The 20,303-nt window shown below is 42.4% G+C and overlaps 1 protein-coding gene across 1 annotated transcript in view; it reads right to left on the bottom strand.

Annotated features, from left to right (window-relative positions):
• The window catches only part of SND1 (staphylococcal nuclease and tudor domain containing 1), a 453,621-nt gene that overhangs the window by 206,886 nt on the left and 226,432 nt on the right, over positions 1-20,303 (bottom strand). The window contains exon 13 of the mRNA XM_081102419.1: positions 367-477. Within this exon, the coding sequence (XP_080958545.1) occupies positions 367-477 (111 nt within the window). The remainder of the gene's footprint in view (positions 1-366; positions 478-20,303) is intronic.

Here is a 20,303-nt window from a genome sequence, read left to right as displayed (position 1 = left end):
AGAACCAGAGGCAAAGGCAAATGTCCTGCACACGTAAGCAGGGCTTCACTGTTAGTCCCGGGGAATGAAGACAGCACAGTGATGGCAACAGCATCTCATACAGTACTTGATCTCCACAGAAAGATTGTCTCTAATATATCTCTATTACACAGATTTAAAAAGCTGAGGTCCAAGTGTACTTAATCAAGATTAGACAGCAAGTTCGAAGTGTGCCCCTTTTCTTTTCATGGGGGAAAACTGGAATAAAAGAATATAGGCTTTCTCAGCATATTATTTCCCATAACATTCTGCCCAAGGTTAGGCAGGAAATTGGGAAAGAAAAAAGGGGCCATGGATCCCAATGCGTTTAATAATTATTCATCTCACCTGGCCTCGGCGGCAAGCAGCTCGTCATAGTGAGAGGATCTCTGATCGTCATCCTGCCGGTATCTGATCACCGTGGCTAGACCTTTGCTGACAAGGGCCTCGGCAATGTTTCTGCAACAGAAAAGATAGGTCAGTGAGCACCAGAGGTGCATATGGGGCTCAGTCAACAGAAATAATAACAGTTCGCACCTGGAGGTCTTAACATGTCCTGGCAGAAGGAGGAGAAGCTGGGGATTTTAAGACCAATGAGCTGCTAAGCTAGAAATCCAAATAAAAGATGGAATAAAGTTCCCCAGCTCAGCACTTTTTGGCTAGTACAGTCAGATGCTATATCAATCCGTACATAAACACAAGCAGAGGATATCTATAAGAAGCCCACATTAGGCCTGCCTCTCTACAGAATGTTATCAATAAGCTACTACCTTCAAGAAAAGTCTGCTTTAAAACATCAGATAAACAGATAAAAAATAAAAACACATAAAAGCATGACCTAAATTTCTCAAAATCTCTTCTCTAGCCTACCCTATAACTAGCAAATGTCTTATTCCAGTTTGGCAGTGTTAGAAACACTGGTCTAACATAACACTCGGTGCCTCCCTTCTCATCAGAACTCCTGACCGTGGCTCTCCCACCCACAGGGGCGTGCAGAAGGTGAGTCTATGAGTGAATTGGGGAGGGAAGGGGAGGAAGGTACTGGGATGGGATAAAAGTTCTTCATAGAAAATGGAATAAAATGGGGGAACAAATAAAATCTGAGATGACCAGCTGTGGAATAATATTCCGAGTAGTCCTTTCAGGACTAAAGAGCATGCAGATTAGAATCCTTCTTAAATCAATTCTCAATGGTGTTCAATCTTATTCCCTTTGCTAGAATTAGAAAGAGGTCCTACTCTTAGTGACTTATATCTACTAAGTAGAGAAGAGTGCACTGGACATGACTCTCAGACAACTAATGAAGCCTATCTGCATGGTTCCTCCCCTTGCTGGAAAGAACCTTGTGAAGCACTCACTCTACAAAAACAAATTTTCAAAAATTACCTGTAGCAAGTACTGGAATCCAAGAGGTATTAAGTTATTGGGGCAGACTGCTGGTTATGTCTTTCTTTGTGTCTGTCATAATTACATGAAAGGTCCCAATCAAACCATCTGGTGAGCTGCCCTTTAGGGAGGGGGTATGCTAAGCAATAGGCGACTGTACCATATGCTATGATTTAGTGTTGTCTGGAAATGTAGTTAACTCTTAACAAACTGATGTTCCTAGAGACTCAGATTTGGAGATGCTGGGAGCTGAACTAACCATTTTATGTGCATGTTTAATCCACTTAAAGAAGGATTCTCTTCATCAAAACCCAGGAAATTACTGTTTTAAAAGATGAAGAAAAAAATAGTATGTGCAGAAGGGAAAGGAAGAAAAGATGCTGTGGCCGATTCCCCTCTGCTGCCTGTTTATCTACTGCCAGCACGATATTAATATCTCCAAACCACCACGGAATTAGCACTTCTCAAATCCACTCCCACAAAGAGGCTGCTTTGCTGGCCACCCTGTCTCCTGAGTCACCGCATAAGCATGCTGGCAAACGCTGTCATTATCACAGAGTTGGGTTTGGCAGCATGGAGAATGCCAACAGCCCCAAGTCAACAGCTGTAGAGGTTGATATATGGTGAGAATTTAACTCAGGGTGTCACCATGAAGCCCCAAGTGGGCAGGAGAAGGGCTCCCCTTGTAACACGCTGAGAGGTCTGAGGATTGGAAATGCCAGAAGAACAAAGACGTATTTGTTACTGCATTTTGAATTGCTGCGCATTGACATTTTACAGTCAATACATGGGATCTGGAGGAGAGAGTTGGAATGACAAAGCAGGCAAGAAAAAATTCAACACAAACAAGCTTCTATCTGAAAAAGCGAGAGAGCACTAAGCAAAACAGCACAAATGTTTAATGATCCACTCCTGTGAATGCTGCTCAAATCAATTCACAGAATTACTGAGTACCTGCGTGGCCAGCGAGCACCAAGGGCACAAGCATTCCTTACGCCTGCTGCCCTCTGTATCCTGTCAGCAATGTCCACAAGTCGGCGAAGGCCTCAGAGTCCCAACTCCACACCCTGCCCACTAGCCTCCTCTTCTTTCTCTCGGAAGCCTAGAGTGTAAGCCGTATTCTCCTAGCTTCATGTCTCTAATTGCAGATTTCTCCTGGAGGAACAGTTGTGGTGCTGCTGCTTAGCAGTAAGGAGAGTAAAAACACATGAAATAATAATAACCACCATCATTACTGGGATGAGCCGGGCATGAGAATCATGTCACGTGTGTTTTCTTCTTGGTGTGTGCTCCCTTGCGATACTCCTCAGTGTCTATCTTCCTTCTAAATTATGAGGTCGGAGAGGGCAAGAGTCTCCTCGTTCTTGCTTAGTAACACAGGGACTAGACCACACTTGGCATGAAGGAGACAGTAAATATTTCTGGATGAAATCATTTAGCTTATTTAGGATCATTTTTCACTGTGGTAAAAATCACAGCACATTCTTATAATTTTATTTTAATACATCCTGAAACTCGAGATACTCTTGGAAATGTCAGAAAAATACCCAATCATTTCGGAGAGGCAGCACTGGAACATTATTTATTATCCTAAGCACATATTAGCCAAGCTTGCTGAGAACAGAATTAAGGACAAAAGCTTTCTACATATGCCTTACCAGCTTTTGTCTTTCTCCTCTCCATTATCTAGGACTTAGAATTAAAGGAATGAAAGGGAGAGAGGGAAAATGGAATTGGCCTAGTCCATGTACTTGACTCTCTCATTCATTTCTTTTGGCTGCTAATGAAAGGTCAGGAGATTCTGCCCCGCCCCGCCCCCAAAGATGGTTCAGAAACCGACACTGCTGTGTTGATCATTTGCCCAGAAAAGAGAACATTAAATTACGTGCCATGACATTATGTCGCTTTAGACAAATTTATAAGTTCTGCTTTCTTGAGTGTATCAGTAATTCTACTCCAATTACACATGTCTGGCTCAAATGGATAATTCACAATCAGCAAACAAAAAGGACACTACTAACAGCCTGAGAATTAGTGCTGGGATTGAGTTGCTTCTCCAAACTGAAAGAGAAATTTAGGTTCTATTAAAAGTGAACACTTTCCGTTAGACATGATCAGATATCCTTGATACAAACACAACCAACACACAGATTTTCTCCAAAGATCTGTACTAGTTGAAATCTTCCCCCCCCCCCACACACACTTGTTTCAACAGCAAGTAGGTTGTTTAATCAGCACATACTTTCCAATAATAAGATACCTCTGAAACCGTGGGGTCCTAATATTCTGCCAAAACGTGGAGAAAAGGTGTTCTATGTCCATACTTGAGAATACAGTTATTTAAATAGATTTCATTTACAGGAGATTATAATTGTTTTATCACATTTTTGCAGTCTTCTCCATCCACAATCCCCCCACCCCAATCAAAATTTACAGAAAAGTTGCACATACTGTATGAAGAACAGATCCTCCATCTTTGAACCATGTGAGAGTAAGTAACTGACCAGGTGTACCATCACCCCCAAATATTTTAGTGTTCATTTTCTACAAACTAGGATATTTTCCTATATAATAATAATAATAATAATAATAATAAACAACAATGAATAGAATAGGATATCAACAAGAACACAATATTATCATCTACAAACCCCACCCAAATTTTGCCAATTGTTCCAATAAAATACTTAGGGGGAAAAGGACCTAATTCAGAATCAGTGTTACATTTAGATGTCATGTCTCCTTAGTCTGGAACACTTCCTCAGTCTTTCTTACAATGCGTGGCTTGACACTTGGAAGAGCATAGGCCAATTACTTCTGTGTCCGATGCAGGTTATGCATCATTGGAGGCAACACACAGAAGGCATGCTGTACTGTTCCCTAAGCCCCCTATGAAATGATCTATAATTTACCACTGATGTCCACTTAATCACTTGATCAGGATGGTGTCTACCAGGCTTCTCCACTGTAGTTACTCCTTTTCCTCTTTTTAACTATAGGAGACACTTTAAACTATGGAATTTTCAGCCCTCAAACTCACAAGTTATTCATTTATTTATTTGAGCAGTATAAACTCATGGAATCTCATTTTATTCAAAGGGTTATAATCCACTACTATCATTATTTATTCGGATGCTGAAATTGTTCCCAATCTGGCCAGTGAAAACTGGCTCAAGTGGGCTTCTGTGCCCTTTGGACAGTCCCCCATCATTCTTTCATGTCCTGATTTCCAGGACAACAACATATCCGGGCTTATCTTGTGCTGTTTTCTGTAACTCTGAAATTAGCCAATTATCTAGTAGCCTACATTTACATCATTATTTCTAAATATTTATTTCCAATACTACTGGAAACCATGTGTGGCAGTCATGAAAATGTGCCTCTCAGATTTCTCACTGCAGGAAGCATTTCTCAGTGACAGTCCCAGCTGCTGTGCTCGGAACCAAGGCTATGCTTTCCACCAGCCATTACCAGCCAAAGACTGAGCACAGACAGCAGAGATACTAATGCAGGCCTATTGCTGAGACTTTGGACTCCTCTGATGGGCAACTCTGGCTTGCGGACTCCTTGTCAGCTTGGCAGAAACTCTTAGAATTAACTGCCCTACAGCTCAGATTTTTCCAGTTCGACCTTCCTTCCTTCCTTCCTTCCCTCCTCTCCACAGGGCTGAGGCCCACAGTGCAGTCTGATGGCTCTCCCAGCCTCATCCAGATCCCTGAGAACAGTCTTCCCCAATTAAACTCTCGCACTGCACATCTAGTCCCATCTTGGCATCAGCTTCTTAGAAAACCTGAAACAATATATCATGAATTAACACAGATATCTATAATCCCAATCCAATATTGCAGGACTCATTGTAGTTTTCTTCCTTTCCATATTTATACCTCCCTTCTCTGACTGTGAGAAACCTGGCTTGCATTACCCTTAATGTTTTACTTATAAGAAAAATCTCCCTTTATATACATATACACTTACTTGCTCACTCATACATACTGTGACTTCCTTGATTTAGTACCTAATAGAGCTAATTTAAGAGGAATACACTACTTAATAAAAAAAAGGACCTGGGTTAAATGGACAAGTATTTTAAAAGAGTGGGCATAGGGAATAATAACACACACACACACACACACACACACACACACATACACACACACACACCCTTCATTCTCCATCTGAATAAGGATAACAGGTAATTCTCAATGGTTCTGTCTCACAGATCTCTATCTAGCTGTTTGAACTTAACATTTGCCACTTAAAAACCATCTACATTTTATCAGTCACTGAGGTGTCCATGGAGATTATAAAAGCAGAATATTTTCCTTAAGGCAAGCATACGTGTGGGCACATATTCAGAACAAAGCAAGCCCATAAAAAAATGCCTCTACAATGTATTTTAGTCAAGGCTAAAGGAAAGGGGTGACAGATAATTAACAGCTCAATTCATTCATAACAGTTGCATTAGCAATAGCAGAGGTACATATCTCAGTATGTGCACAAAAATACACACACTCCTCATACAATTTCTCTACAGTAATTTCAAGGTCCTGTGGTCAAATTTCATAAACAGCAGAAAATGCATCCCATAGCTATTTATTATGAGATAACCCAGATCCAACAAGACATCAGGCACATAGCTTGGGCCTCCGTCATCTGTGAACCTCCAACTCCAGTATCTTGTGCTGGAAAACTGCCTTTTCATACGGCCTGTACCTTCCCCACAGGGACAGACTTTCTCACAAGTCCTGAGATGGAGACCACCAGCCGGCAGAGTTCCAGTACTGATTTCTAACCTACCAGGTGGCTCACCTCACTGCGCCTCAGCTTAACAGGGATGCTCTGCTATGGGCTGAGCCACAGGGGAGCTTCACTATGCTGACATCCTTCTCTGCCACCAGGTCAGAGACAAGCAAGGAGGAAGAGGTCGCCACAGGACTTGATAAGGAGGTAGAAAGCGAGGAAGACTAGAAAAGTAATTTCTTCAGAATATCAGGTCCACTTTTACTCATGTCTATGGAAAACATGGCCTTTCCGCTCTAACAGATACTAAAGAAGTGGGGAAATGACAGCCTACGGGCCCCAAAGCCTTCCTTCGCTACCGGCTCACAAGAAGACCTCTATACCCATGCTCTTTGAGGCAGGAACCGGACAATTTCAGGCTTGAGTTAGACTTGGCTTTGGTAAAGCCAGCAAAAGGAGAAAGTGAACTTCTAGATCAGTGGTTCTCAACCTTCCTAATGCCGCGATCCTTTAATACAGTTCCTCATGTTGTGGTGACCCCCAATTTCATTGTTACAAATTGAACATAATTAAAGCATAGTGATTAATCACAAAAACAATACATAATTATTTATGTGTTTTCCGATGGTCTTAGGCGATCCCTGTGAAAGGGTAGTTCGACCCCCAAAGGGGTCGCGACCCACAGGTTGAGAACCGCTGTTCTAGATGAAAGGGATCTGTAGCCAATGGGCAACAAACAAATATCTTTATTAAATTGCTGTTTTTCAAACAGGCCTCAAATTAGAAAAAAAGTCCTACAGAGCAACATGTAGCTTCCAAAAGCTTCTATGATGACACCTCTAGGGGTCACATGTGACCTCTCCCACTTAGTGTCTTTGTGCTCCAGTGACTGAATTCCCATGAATCTGAAAATGATGACTTACCCTTTTTTTTCTTAAAAAATATCAAGGAGGTGCTTCCCACATAACCAAGTGGCATATGTAGACCAGATTCTGTTTTAGAAGCATTAATAATTAGAAGCAGCTGAGGTAGCACAACATCCTTTATAGATTTACCAAATATCTTTCCTACTGTCTTCTCTATTTTTTCATTTCTCCCTTGAACTAATGTAAAATCCTATCTAATAAAAGAGAAACATGGTAATTAGCCATACATCTGCTACCCTTCCCATTGGCTAATCAGGGCGATATGCAAATTAACTGCCAGCCAAGATGACGGCCGGCAGCCAGGCAGCTTGAAGCAAACATGAGGCTTGCTTGCTTCAGTGACAGAGGACTCCAACGTTCCCCGCCTGCCGCTGCCAGCCTCTGAGCTTGCAGTTTGAAACATTGTTACAAATATAGAAGCCAAACAAAACCCCAGAAACCTGCTTTCAGCCAGCCGGGATCTCAGAGCTGGAGTTGAAACAGTGTTTCGATTATAGAACCCAAACAAACCAGATCCCTGTTTTAAGCAGCCGAGGCCTCAGAGCTGGAGCCAAGCCTCAGAGCTAAAGCTGGCCCAGAATAAAAAAAGAAAAAAAGGAGTGGTTGGGAGCTTTAGTCACCTGCCAGTCTGAAAACAGCCCTCAGCCCCTCACCCAGACTGGCCAGGCACCCCAGTGGGGACCCCCACTCTGAAGGGTGTGTGACCAGCTGCAAACAGCCATCATCCCCTCATCCAGGCTGGCCAGGCACCCCAGTGGGGGCCCCCACCCTGATCCAGGACACCCTTCAGGGCAAACCAGCTGGCCCCCACCCATGCACCAGGCCTCTATCCTATATAGTAAAAGGGTAATATGCCTCCCAGCACCGGGATCAGCGGAGCCGTGAGACCTCCCGGCACCGGGATCAGCGTGACAGGGGGCAGCGCCCAAACCCCCTGATCGCCCTGCGGCTCTGTGTGTGACAGGGGGCAGGGCCAAAACCTCCCTATCCACCCTGTTCTGTTTGTGACAGGGGAAGGCGCCCCAACCCGCTGATCACCCTGCTCTGTGCCTGATAGGGGGGAGCTCCCCAACCCCCTGATCACCCTGAGGCTCTGTGTGTGACAGGCTGCGGTGCCCCAACCCCCTGATGGGCCCTGCTCTGTGTGTGACAGGGTGCGGCGCCTCAACCCGCCCCCCCTCCCCCGACGGGCCCTGCTCTGTGTGTGACAGGGTAGAGCCATAACCTTCCCATCGGCCCTGCCCTGAGTAGGACAGTGGCGGCGCCCCAACCCCCTGATCGGCCCTGCTCTGTGGGTGACAGAGGGCGACGCCCCAACCGCCCCCCTCACACAGGCCCTGCTCTGTGTGTGACGGGGTAGAGCCATAACCTCCCCATCGGCCCTGCCCTGAGTGTGACAGGGCGCGGCGCCCCAACCCCCTGATGGGCCCTGCTCTGTGCGTGACAGGGGGGAGCTCCCCAATCCCCTGATGGGCCCTGCTCTGTGCGTGACCGGGGGCAGCGCCCCAACCCCCTGATCGGCCCTGCTCTGTGCGTGACAGGGGGTGGCGCCACAACCTCCCCATCGACTCTGCCTTGAGTGTGACAGGGGGCAGTGCCCCAACCCCCCAATCGGCCCTACCCTGACCGTGACTGAGGGTGGCATTGCAATCTCCTGATCTGCCCTTCTCTGTGCATGATGGGGGGTGGCGCCCCAACTCCCCAATCGGCCCAGCTCTGAGCCCGACCAGGGGCTGCACCTAGGGATTGGGCCTGCCCTCTGCCACCCCGGAGCAGGCCTAAGCCAGCAGGTCGTTATCTCCCGAGGGGTCCCAGACTGCGAGAGGGCACAGGCCGGGCTAAGGGACCCCCCCCCCCCCCGAGTGCACAAATTTTTGTGCACCGGGCCTCTAGTTCTAAAAATAACTAAAATAATTTTTGGGGGTCTTCTTACTCTTATCTGCTTCTTTATCTGTTTAGCAAGTCCCATCAACAGGACAGCCACCAGAGGATCTGCACAGTGGCTAGGGACTTTCCCAGAATGCATGACATTGAAAACAAAGAGGAAGATTCAAATGCCTAGATGTTCCGAGCCAGGCTCTAGAAACCGGAGGGCGGGGGGGGGGATATGATTATCAAGGACTGTATATAAGGCACATGCAGTCTTAGGGCAGCACATCCTTGTTCCAGGCTCTGAGAGCCAAAGGTAATTGCTTTTAACACTTTACCAACCCAGCTGTGGCAATACTAAACATAAGATATAGCATGACCTACGCAAAGCAGGACCACAGAAAGCCAGACTCAAGAATGGGCAAGTATGGAATGGGACTTAACTGAATGGCCTTAGAAGCAGATCAAGCAAAAAAGCACTCCTCAGAACAAAAATGTCTAATAAGTTTTAGTTCATGTTTAATCAGCACTTAAAATATGCACAACTCCTAAACACAACTGTTCTTTTCATGAGAGCATTTTCCAGAGACTAAAGTTGAGATATGAAAATCAAGAACTCTTGGGAACAAGACTCTAGCCTTTTTGTATTATAATGAATCCCAATCCTTCCTCCTGGCAGAGAGGGGGATGTGGAAAGAAAACAATTAAACTAATATGGACATAGTCTAAGCAACCCCAAAGGATGCATGGTTAGAATGGAACCCAAAGAGACCCATAAACAACCCTGGCAGAAAGGAAAGAAAGGAGGGAGGAAGAAAGAAACGGAGGAAAGGAGAAAGGGAAGAGAGAGAAAGGAAAGGAGAAGGAAAAGAAAGAAAAAATCATTCCATGAAAAAATTATTGTTTTGTACAAAGTTAAATCCTTGAACCCCTAGAGCAGCAGTCGCCAACCGGTGGTCCGTGAGGTCCGAAAGGTTGGCAACCGCTGCCCTAGAGCACATACTCCTCCAAACTTCACTATAAAGAATAGGCTTACTCCTGAGCACTGACAAAAACTTCTCTAGCTTCAGAGGCCATGTCCCACTGCGCACCAACAGTAACCTTCTGTTTGGAAGAAAAGAAATAAAACCAAAGATACCTTGGGACCAGGGTTTTAAAAGTGGGTGATGAAGAGATGTCACTTCATACTCAACCTGCCAAGAAAAGCTAATTCTCTACTCCAAGGCAGCTCTGGGCCATATCACACCCATTACCTTATTTCCACTCATGCCTACACAAGGATGTACCTACCACCCTTGATCTCCTGAAAGAAAAACTAACAGACAAGAAAATAAGACAGAAATATGGAGCCCCTCTTATCTGCAGGGGACATGTCCCAAGACCCCCAGTGGATACCTGAAACCAGGGACAGTACTGAAGCCTATATGCCCTTTTTTTCTTCCTCTACATAAATACCTGTCATCAAGTTTAAGTGATAAATTAGGCATAGTGCGTGGTTAACAACAATAACTAATGGCAAAACATAGTGATTATAACAATACACTATAACAAAAGTTACGTGAATGTGACGCGTTTCAGGGGCCCCTGGAGCTGTCTCCTGCAGTCTCAGTGCTTTCCGGCGCAGCACACAGCTATCAAGCAGAACCCGCTCGCTGGCCATGTCTCCCACCCATGGACTTAATGTCTTTCCCATTTTGACCAAGCATTCCTTTATCATGCACCATGGCCGTTAACTTTAGGAGGTGCAACAGCAAAACTAGCACAGATTTATTTTTCCTTCTTCACCCTTCTAGTAATAGAAGATTCGTTCTTACTGTTGATCTTAGCAAACTCAGCACACGATTTTTGTTTTCTTATTAAGTGAGAACTTTCACCTTTTCATTTAAAGAAAGCACTTTATGGCTTCTCTTTGCCATATCCAAATAGCTAGCATCACTACTCTTGCACTTTCGGGCCATTATTAAAAATAAATAAAAGTTACTTGAATACAAGCACAGTGGATCTGATAACCAAAATGGCTATTAGCTGGTCAACGTGCAGGTAGCAAACACAGCATGAAGATGCCAGACAAAAGGATGATTCATATCCCAGGAGGGATGGAGCAGGACAGCGTGTTATTTCACCAGGCTACTCACAACAGCCCCTAAGTTAAAACTTAGGAATTGTTAATATTTAAGGACCATTGTTGACAGGAGGTAACTGAAACGGAGGAAAGTGAAACTGTAAAAAAGGGGGACTACTGTACTTGTAGGAGGCAGAATTAAACTCACTTCATAACTCTAGCTAACGGAGAGAATGGTGTTGAAAATATGGGTCGAAGTGATTTAGAGAAGGAGGGGAGAGAAGCTTAACACCAAATAGCTCTATCAAACAGTTATGATTAGTAAATAGACAATTTTATTCTGCCCCTAGGATTTCTGCAGTACTGTAATCTTATTGCCACCTCTTATATGATATTTTCATTTATTCAGCAATATCATGGTGATGGCTTTATAAGACAAAGAAAACTGGAATTGTACTCTATTATGTCAGCTCCTCTCTGAGTATCACTGCATTTCCAAGTCAGCAAAATATCTGAGGAAGTTAGGACAATGATGAAGCTTGGCTATATATATGAGGGGCACATTAAATGTAAGTGGCAATAAAACAACATCACCTTCAAATACCTAATATTTTCCCCAATCTCCAATCTTCAAAGTAAGACAGAAGCAAAACAGTGAAAAAAAAGGTCTGTTTCATGGACAAACTACAAGGACTTATCTATCTGAATCTCCCTTATACAACAGGGATATGTACCCAAGTGACACTCCCTCTATTAGACAGACATCTTCCCAGAAGGAGACCAATAGATCTTTCAAAAACAATGAAGGCAATCAATTAAATACTGGCTCTAGCTTGAAGAAAGTAAACTGTTAGCCAAACTGGTCAACTCATTGCTAAATACGCCACACAGTTCCAGTTCCAACTATTTGCAGGGCATGTGAGTTTGTATGATTCATCATCATGTAAAACTTGGCATTTCAAAAATAAAACGGTTCTCTAGAATAAGCTTTTCTGAAGCCTACCAAATCAGCTCATTCTCCTAACATCTCTTGCTAGGACCAGCATACTCCCAGTCACCCAGACCTGATGTCTCTCTCACTCCCATATAAAATTAGTTGTCAAAACTTTGAATTCAAATCCCCCATATATGTTTCCTATTCCATTCCTTCTCTTTACGCCAGTGGTGGCTCCCACGAACGTTCACCTGTACCACGTACTGCAGCCTCCGTTATCTGCTTTCCTTGCAATGCTGACCAATCCCAAACACTGCCAGTTTAATCCTCATAAACCCCAGGTCTGACAAATATTCCTCATTCTCAAACCCACCATGGGCACAAAACACTTGTTAGAAAATTTCAATACAAAGACAACATGAAGTTATCAAATATGCAATGAAGATGGAGGGGAAGGAGAGGAGGAGGAGACAGAGGTGGAAAGAAGGAGAGAGGGAGGAAGAGAAGCAGAGAGGAGAGGTTTAGGGTTAGAAGGAAACGGACTAGGGAAAGGGAGGAAGATGAACATTTTTTTAGCAATATCCTAAATGCTTTACATTTATGAAACTATTTAATGGTCACAAAATCCTGATGAGCCCTAGCTGGTTTGGCTCAGTGGATACAGTGTTGGCCTGTGGACTGAAGGGTCCCGTATTCAATTCTGGTCAAGATTATATGCCCAGGTTGCAGGCTTGGTCCCCAGTAGGGGGTGTGCAGGAGGCAGTCAATCAGTGATTCTTCCTCATCATGGATGTTTCTATCTCTCTTTCCCTGTCCCTTCCTCTCTGAAATCAATAAAAATATATTTTTTTAAAATCCTGATGAAGTCAGGGTTTTTATCATTCCTGTTTTACAGATGAGAAAGCTGAGAAACAGATAGGTTACAAACCTTGTGACAGAACTATAACCAACAAGAAAGGCTATGCATAGAGACATGGCACTTCATCGATAAAAAGGATCATGTTAAAAATCCTATCCAACCCGTAAGCTGTAAACATCTGATAACAGAACTATTTTTTGATTTTCACTCAATAATTTCAGCTTTAATGAAGATCTACTGGGTGTCTACTATAGGACAGGCACTTTAGCACACATTAACCTAACCCTCCGAGCAATACAACAGTGGTAAGTATATGGTAATTCTATATAGTCACAAGAAAGAGTAAACAGTTTTAGATTTGCCTCGATTAGAAGCCAGTGGTTTTTTTTACTTCTAAGTCCATTTTTCTTGAGACTAAGTGACATAGATTACGGGGTAACAGACTATAAAAGGCATTCTACAATGGAACCTTCAGATGTCTCCCTAACTCTATTCCATTAAATGCCTTTCAATCTTCTGCTTCAGTCCAGCCAGTCAACTTAGCTACCAACCACGCCCTGCACTGTCCGCATCACTGTGCCTGCAGCGGCGCCACTCATCTGGCACTCACCTTGTAGTGCTGTACATGATTATCTTCCCTTGTGTACATAACCGTGTCTTCCCAACTAGATCATATTCCCTACTGGTCCACAAAGAGCCAAACACTTAGTAGGCAGGCACTCAGTAAATATTTATTGGCTAGCTGATTGATTTCACTCTCTGAGTTCCCAGGGGGTTCTATGGGCTGTTGGATGAAAACAAAGAAATGACCGAGTCATAGAATTTTTTCGCAGAAAGAGTCCACAGAGAGGAGATAATCCAAAACTTTCCACATACAAATGATGACAGGGAGAAACCCTGAAAGTTTTTACATGAGCCATCTAAAGAATACAGAGACTAACACCATCACAATGGGCATCTCAGATCCTCTGATTCTCATCCTATTTCTTGTTATTATGCTACTGTCCTTTTAAGAGTCTATAAAATAGGAATGCATTCTGCACATGAATCATCCAAGATGCCGCTAATACATTAAAAATTTATCAGCTCATTAAAAATAATCTGTCCATATCCTATTATAAATTTGATCACTCTAATACTAACAATGCTAGCTAAAATATATATTAAACATTTAATTATAATAATTTGCTTGCCTTCTGCGGATTCAGAGAACTTTTTCTGGGAGAGGGGGAAGAAATGATTTGAAAAAATCTGACTGCTTTTTCTCTCTATATTCTAATACAAGGTGGAAATCCTCACTGTGTTACAGAAGACCAGAGAAAAACCAAGCCACGCTTAGAGAAAGAGTTACATTTTAATTATGATTATGAACAGGCCCAGAGAAAAATATGTCTTTCAATTTCTCGGCCCCCCAACATGGAGGCAACCCTCATTATTTATACTTTTTCCAGTCTTTTGTCTCCCAAATTTGGAATGAGACTTCCGGACCTTCTGAGAAGGAAGGCTGCATGCTGGGAAGGGGCCATGAGACCATATTCCAAGGCCTGGCCTAGAGCCAGCACTGACAACTCTGTCTGGGGCATAGTTTACGGCTTCTCTGGAATGGGAGTAGTCTTATTTTCCTTAATATTTAAGCAAGCAAGCATTTACAGAAGCCAAAATAGCAGGGTTAAAATTTCAAACAGCAGTTTTTATATAAGATGGATACTTCAATTGTAGACATAAAGTATGTTTTCTTTGTTCCTTTGAGAAATCAACAATTTACAAAAGAGCAGTGTAAAGAGCATGGATTCTGGTATGAGGTGAGAACATCCTCACACATCCCTCCCTCAGTAATAGTGGAAGGAATGCACTGAAGCTGTAGTCAGTAGGGGGCTCTTTCCCTGACCTTCATCCCCAACGCCTCAATAAATTACTGACCTAGGAGAGTCACTGACTGCAGTCATTCCTTACTTTTGTACATCATGTGGTCTTTACATGTGTTTGAAAGCCAAATATTCACATGTTTTACAGTGACTGTAAGAGACAATTGCCACCCCCCTTTCTACCTGGGTAATTTCACATTGTTGGATATTTCTCATCTACACCGTGGATGCTGAAAATCATCAGATGCTCATCCTTGACCCTATCCCTGACAGTCAGTGCAGACACACTGACAGTGGCTCTGCCAATTAGATGCTCCTGCTCTCGGAGGGAAGCAAAGGAGGGCAGCAGTCAGAATTCATGTACAGTGGTGTCTCCCTGAGGCAGGGCTCATGCAGGTGATGGGGTCCTTAGGCTGTGCCTGGTAAAGACAATGATCCTGCTTCCTGCTTCTTGGCCCTTTGGAGCTGCCCTGGTCCCCATCTATTTTCCAAGTCTGATACTCTGTCCTTAGATCAGTTCTCTCATAACTTCCCAATCTATTTTCCTCTTTAGGACAATCAGGCTTGTTTATGTTCAAAACATCTTAAAGATTTATGAGGCTGTATTCTTAAAGTCCCTAAACATGGGTTACAGAGGTCACAGTTTCCTTTAAACCAGGAAACCTGGGAGCCCAGGCCTAGGGTGAGAGGTGGATGCCACAGTAAAGCTTCCAGAAGTATACAGGTCCAGCAAAGGCCATACAGAGTGTTCTCTTTCCAGAGTACCATTGTATTACCCAAATAGCACAGGGTCCAGGGCAGATGGTAGGAAAGCACTTAATCTTTAACCTTCTGCTTAGGAACTTGGAATAGAATAAGTGGGGAAAATTCTTTTCTTGCCCTATCACCTCACTACTAACCGAGTGAGGAATTATTACAGTGTGATCTCTGTCTAAACACCTGGTGCTCAATGAGGTTCCATAACCAACCTGTAACCCAATAGTTTCGGCCATCTTGCTAAGTGGAAGCAGAAGTGCAGAAGATGAACAGTGAAGTAGGAATGGCTTTGAGGATTTTGCCACTGGGTTAAGAGTAAGAGCCAGTTTAGGAATCTCCATGATCATATTAAAGTGTGGTATATATAAAGGGTGAATTATCTTAAAGTCAAGAAAACATGTATTTATGTTTTTACAAAGATCCTACTATATTCAGGTATAGGGATCAATTACAGGTGCTTATAAAAATGAATGAAAAGGTAAGTGTGAAGTAGGTTTATTAGTAGTAAAAGAGATTTTCCTAGTTATGTCATTTGAGTTTCTAAGCATAAATGATGCCCAACTACAGTATACTCATTACTGGAAAAAACAAACCAAAGGCAGTAAACTGCTTACCAGTTATAACAATTCCATATCTTAAGGTACAGAAATATAAAATAAAATTTTAGTTTAGTTTATTTTGTTTGGTGTTTGCTTTCCAAAATGCACATAAGAGGTAACCAATTTTCTTAAAATAAAAAAAGACAGTGTGGTTTTTAAAAAAAGAACAGTCTAATATTAAGACATTATCTCATACCAAAACTTTAATAGAGGGAAAATAATCTAAATTATAAAAAATGAGTAAGAGAACAATACAGTAAAACAGATGAATATGATAAAACAGAAATCTTAAGAATAAATGTTGATCAATTCTCCTTCATCCAACAAAAGAGAGAAGTTACAACAAAGCATTTATATTTATTCTTCAAAGGTGAAAGCCAGTTAATGTCCCCCACTTGTTCCAGCCCTTTGTGGCCACAGAGAGCAGTTATGAGCTCATCTCATAAAGAACTCATGGCACAGAGCAGTCATTCGGGCAGAGGATCTGGGTTCTTGCCCCAGCTCTCTAGTTCTTTCAACTCGTGTAAAGGCACTAAGCTGGTACCAGTTTCTGAATCTGTAAAATGAGGGGGTAGATCTAAATGCACTACAAAATATGTTCCACCTCACATATATTCTAATTTTTAAAATGAGCCAGCATATACTGATCAACAGTCAGTCATATTCAATATATCTTTATCCTTCTGTACATATCTTTATACAGCACTAGATGATAATGTTTGAGGCCATCTAGATTATGTATCATTTCAGTAAGTGTTAAACATACCCTAAGGTTTATACACATTTCTGGTGTGGTTTGCGGAGCACTGTGGCAGCAGTTACATTTCATCCAGTCCTTCCTCTAGGGACTATAGGTGCCCTATCCCCTCTGTGCACACACAATGGTGGCAAAGGGTGGGAGGCCAGGCTACTTGAAAAATTTATGAGAAAGTATTTATTCTCTTCAGCTCTTTAATGTCCACTATTTCTTTAAGATATAATGTATTACCCAAATGCTCTGGAGTATAAAAAAAAGAGGCTGGAGGGATGAGCAAATAAAGGATATACAGGACATTTTCTACCAGGGAAACTATTAATGTGCAAATTTTTTGATTCTTCACTGGCTAATTCCTTCTACTTTGGTTAAGTATTTTATTCAGTGACAAGAAACTGACTTATCTTATTAGTACAAATGTGTTTAAAGAACTAATTAAGTAGAATTGACATTTAACAGGAATTTACTACGTTTCTTATATTGTGGTTCACTAGATTATGTAAATTAGCAAGTTTACTTCTGTATGTGTCTTATCACTTAAAATAGTGAAAAATCAGATCCACCTTCACATTTACAGTTTGCCAAGTAATATTTTGGCCTATTAAGCTTATAGCTCATTCTTAAGAAGTACAGGTGGTAGCAATATGTCAATAAAACAGTTATGAGATGTTTCTTGGGTAGTCCTTATGAGACTATAAAAGATGACTACACAGTAAATATTCACAAAAGAGGTAGACTTCGTTACTACAGACAGGCCAAATCAGAAAAACTTCATTCATTATAATCAGAGTTTATATCTGAAAGAATCTTACTTTTCTACTCCAATTCCTTCATCTTACAAATGCCTAATCTGAGCTTCAGAGACATTAAAAACTAGTTAGTGACCGACCTGGAATAGAACTCAGATCTCAAGTTATAAAAGGCATCCTTCCACCAGGACAGCCTGCCCCCAGCCTTCACATACCGACTGGAAAAACAAATAATACACACAACACCTTAGATGGATCTCAAGGGAATTCCTCTAAGGTTCGCACACTGCATGGTTCCATTTATATAATATTCTTGTAATTACAAAATTATAGAGATAAAAACCAGATCACTAGTTGTTAAGGATGATGGGAGGGGAAAGACACAAGGGAGATCTTTATGATGACTGAATAGTTTTCTATCTTCATTGTGCTGATAGTTACAGGAACCCACACATGGGATAAAATGGCACAGACCTATTCACACACCTTCACATTTACATCAATGCCAAATTCCTGGTTTAGATACTGCACTGTAATTGTAAAATATAACCATTGGGGGGAACTGGAGGGAGGGTGCATGGGGTGAACCTATCTGTACTACCCTTGTAACTTCTTTGAATTTATAATTACTTTAAAATAAAGTTTTAAAAAATTCAATAGAATTTGAACTTACTAAGAAGAAAAACAACAAAGACTCTAAAGTCCATTCTCAATCTCAGCCAGAATAATCCTCAGACATCACTCCTCTGCTCAAAACTCTGCAATGGCTTCTGTCTCCCTCAAAGTAAAAGCCATATACTTGTTATGACTCACAAGAACTTCTATAGCTTGCTGGCCCCTCCCTACCTTGCTGACCTCGTCTCTCACCACCCCCACCCCACCTTTGCTCCCTCCGCTCCAGCCGCAATGCATTCTTTCTATCCAGCCACACTTGCACCAATAGGCCTTTGCCACTGGTATTCCCTTTGCCTTCCTACCACTTGATCCTTCACCTTTTACCACTGAAGTCTCCCTGACTATCTTACTGAAAATTTCCCTCCCCCCAACCCTAGAATACCTCCTCTGCCCTTCCTGACCTTTATATTCTCTATAGCACTTTGACCATCTACCTATTTCTACATGTTCTTTGTCTCTTTATCTATTTGCCACCACTACAATGTAAGCCGCACACCCCATCCCACCCCACCCCAAATAAGCTGGACAGACAAAAAACAAAAACCAGGGTAGGAAAGTAAAATAAAAATGTTATGTTCATGTGGCCTGAAGAAAGGGTGCAATTTGGAGAATAGATATATGAAGCTGGGTTTCATTTAGATTTGCAATCATGAGACCTTGGTTTCAATTCCGGCTTGAATTAGATGACACTTAAGACACATTTACCTTTTAAGTCCTACTTTTCTGTTTATCATAACAAAGGGAGGAAACGGAAGAACCTTTAGGGCCCCAGACAAAGCTGAAGTTCTAAATGGCTCCACATAGTACATCCACATTTCAAGTCTAACTCAAACGAGTCTAGAAATAAACCCATGGGAAGTCATGGAAGGTATTTCAGTATGTGTTAGGTCAAAGACCCTCTACATGGCAAAAACTATATTATGCACTGGGGATTTAAAAAACAAGATGTGGACCTCGTGCTGTGAATATTATTAGTAAGTAAGCATGGGGTGCTGAGGAAGCACATACACAGATGTCCATTAGGATCCCCTTCTTGCAGGGCACCTAAGGTAAAGCTTCCCTGACACAGGAACTGCTGCAGGATGAGTAGAAGCTACTAGGTGAAAATGTGTGTTCCAGGCAGAGAGAGCAGTCTGACTTCAACAGTAGTGAGGTTAAGTTGTGTTTTTTTTTTTTAACAGAAATGATGGATGAGAGCCAGGGAATGTTAAATATAAACATAGAAAGGTAGGCTAGGGCCAGAACATGAGTTTGTATTAATCCTAAAGGCTGTGGGATGATTAATGAAGAGTCTTAAGCAGGAGAATAACAATCAGATTTGTGTTTCAGAAAGTGAAATGGATCGGAAGAGAATAAGACGAGAATTAGAAGGTCAATAAGGAGACTGACAGCATAAACCAGGCAGTAAGAAGAAAAGCTGGATTCATTCCAGACAGAAATGAGGAGAGCAAGGACAATAGGTCAGGTACAGGAAGTCACCCGGGCTGAAAGCCCCAGGCACCTAGCAATAGGCAAAACTTGGAAAACAAGGACCTCACTTGCAGGGTCACCTTTCTTCTGCTAACGTATCACTGGTCATGCAGTTTTGACCCCCTGACCTTTTATATCACTGGTTATGCAGTTCAGACTCTCCACTGGCATGTTGCTAGTCATGCGGGTTAGACCACCTTAGCGGGAAACAAACAAGGGGGGCATACAATAGCCCTTAAGCATTAACCCCAAGACAATGAGGTTCTGACCCACAGTAAATACATCTAGGCCTCAGTTGTGTTGCAGCTCCAGGCCCAGAAAGCAGCAGAACCAGACAAGGGACAGCATGGATGGCTTCAGAACCAGCTGCCCTGACTAATGACTCACTGCCCTGGCACTGACCCATCAGTGGAGACCACAGGGACACATCTGTAAAGCTAATTAATATTCCATTGAAATCCTCCTCTGAGACCTCCAGATAAAACCCCTCAAGACTAAGTGATACTATTGTAATTAGTTAGTTATTTAATAATAAAAGGTGTCCCAAAATTCACACAAGATCTGAATTTTGCGTGAGCATTAACAACAACAAAAAATATTCTTTTGTAGTGGCCATGCCCATTCTGGCCAACCATCTCTGT

Source organism: Myotis nattereri, assembly GCF_964212035.1.
Source record: "Myotis nattereri genome assembly, chromosome: 11".
NCBI classification, from domain to species: domain Eukaryota; kingdom Metazoa; phylum Chordata; class Mammalia; order Chiroptera; family Vespertilionidae; genus Myotis; species Myotis nattereri.
Note: the sequence above shows the minus strand (reverse complement) of the source record. Positions and strands in the feature narration are given on the sequence as shown.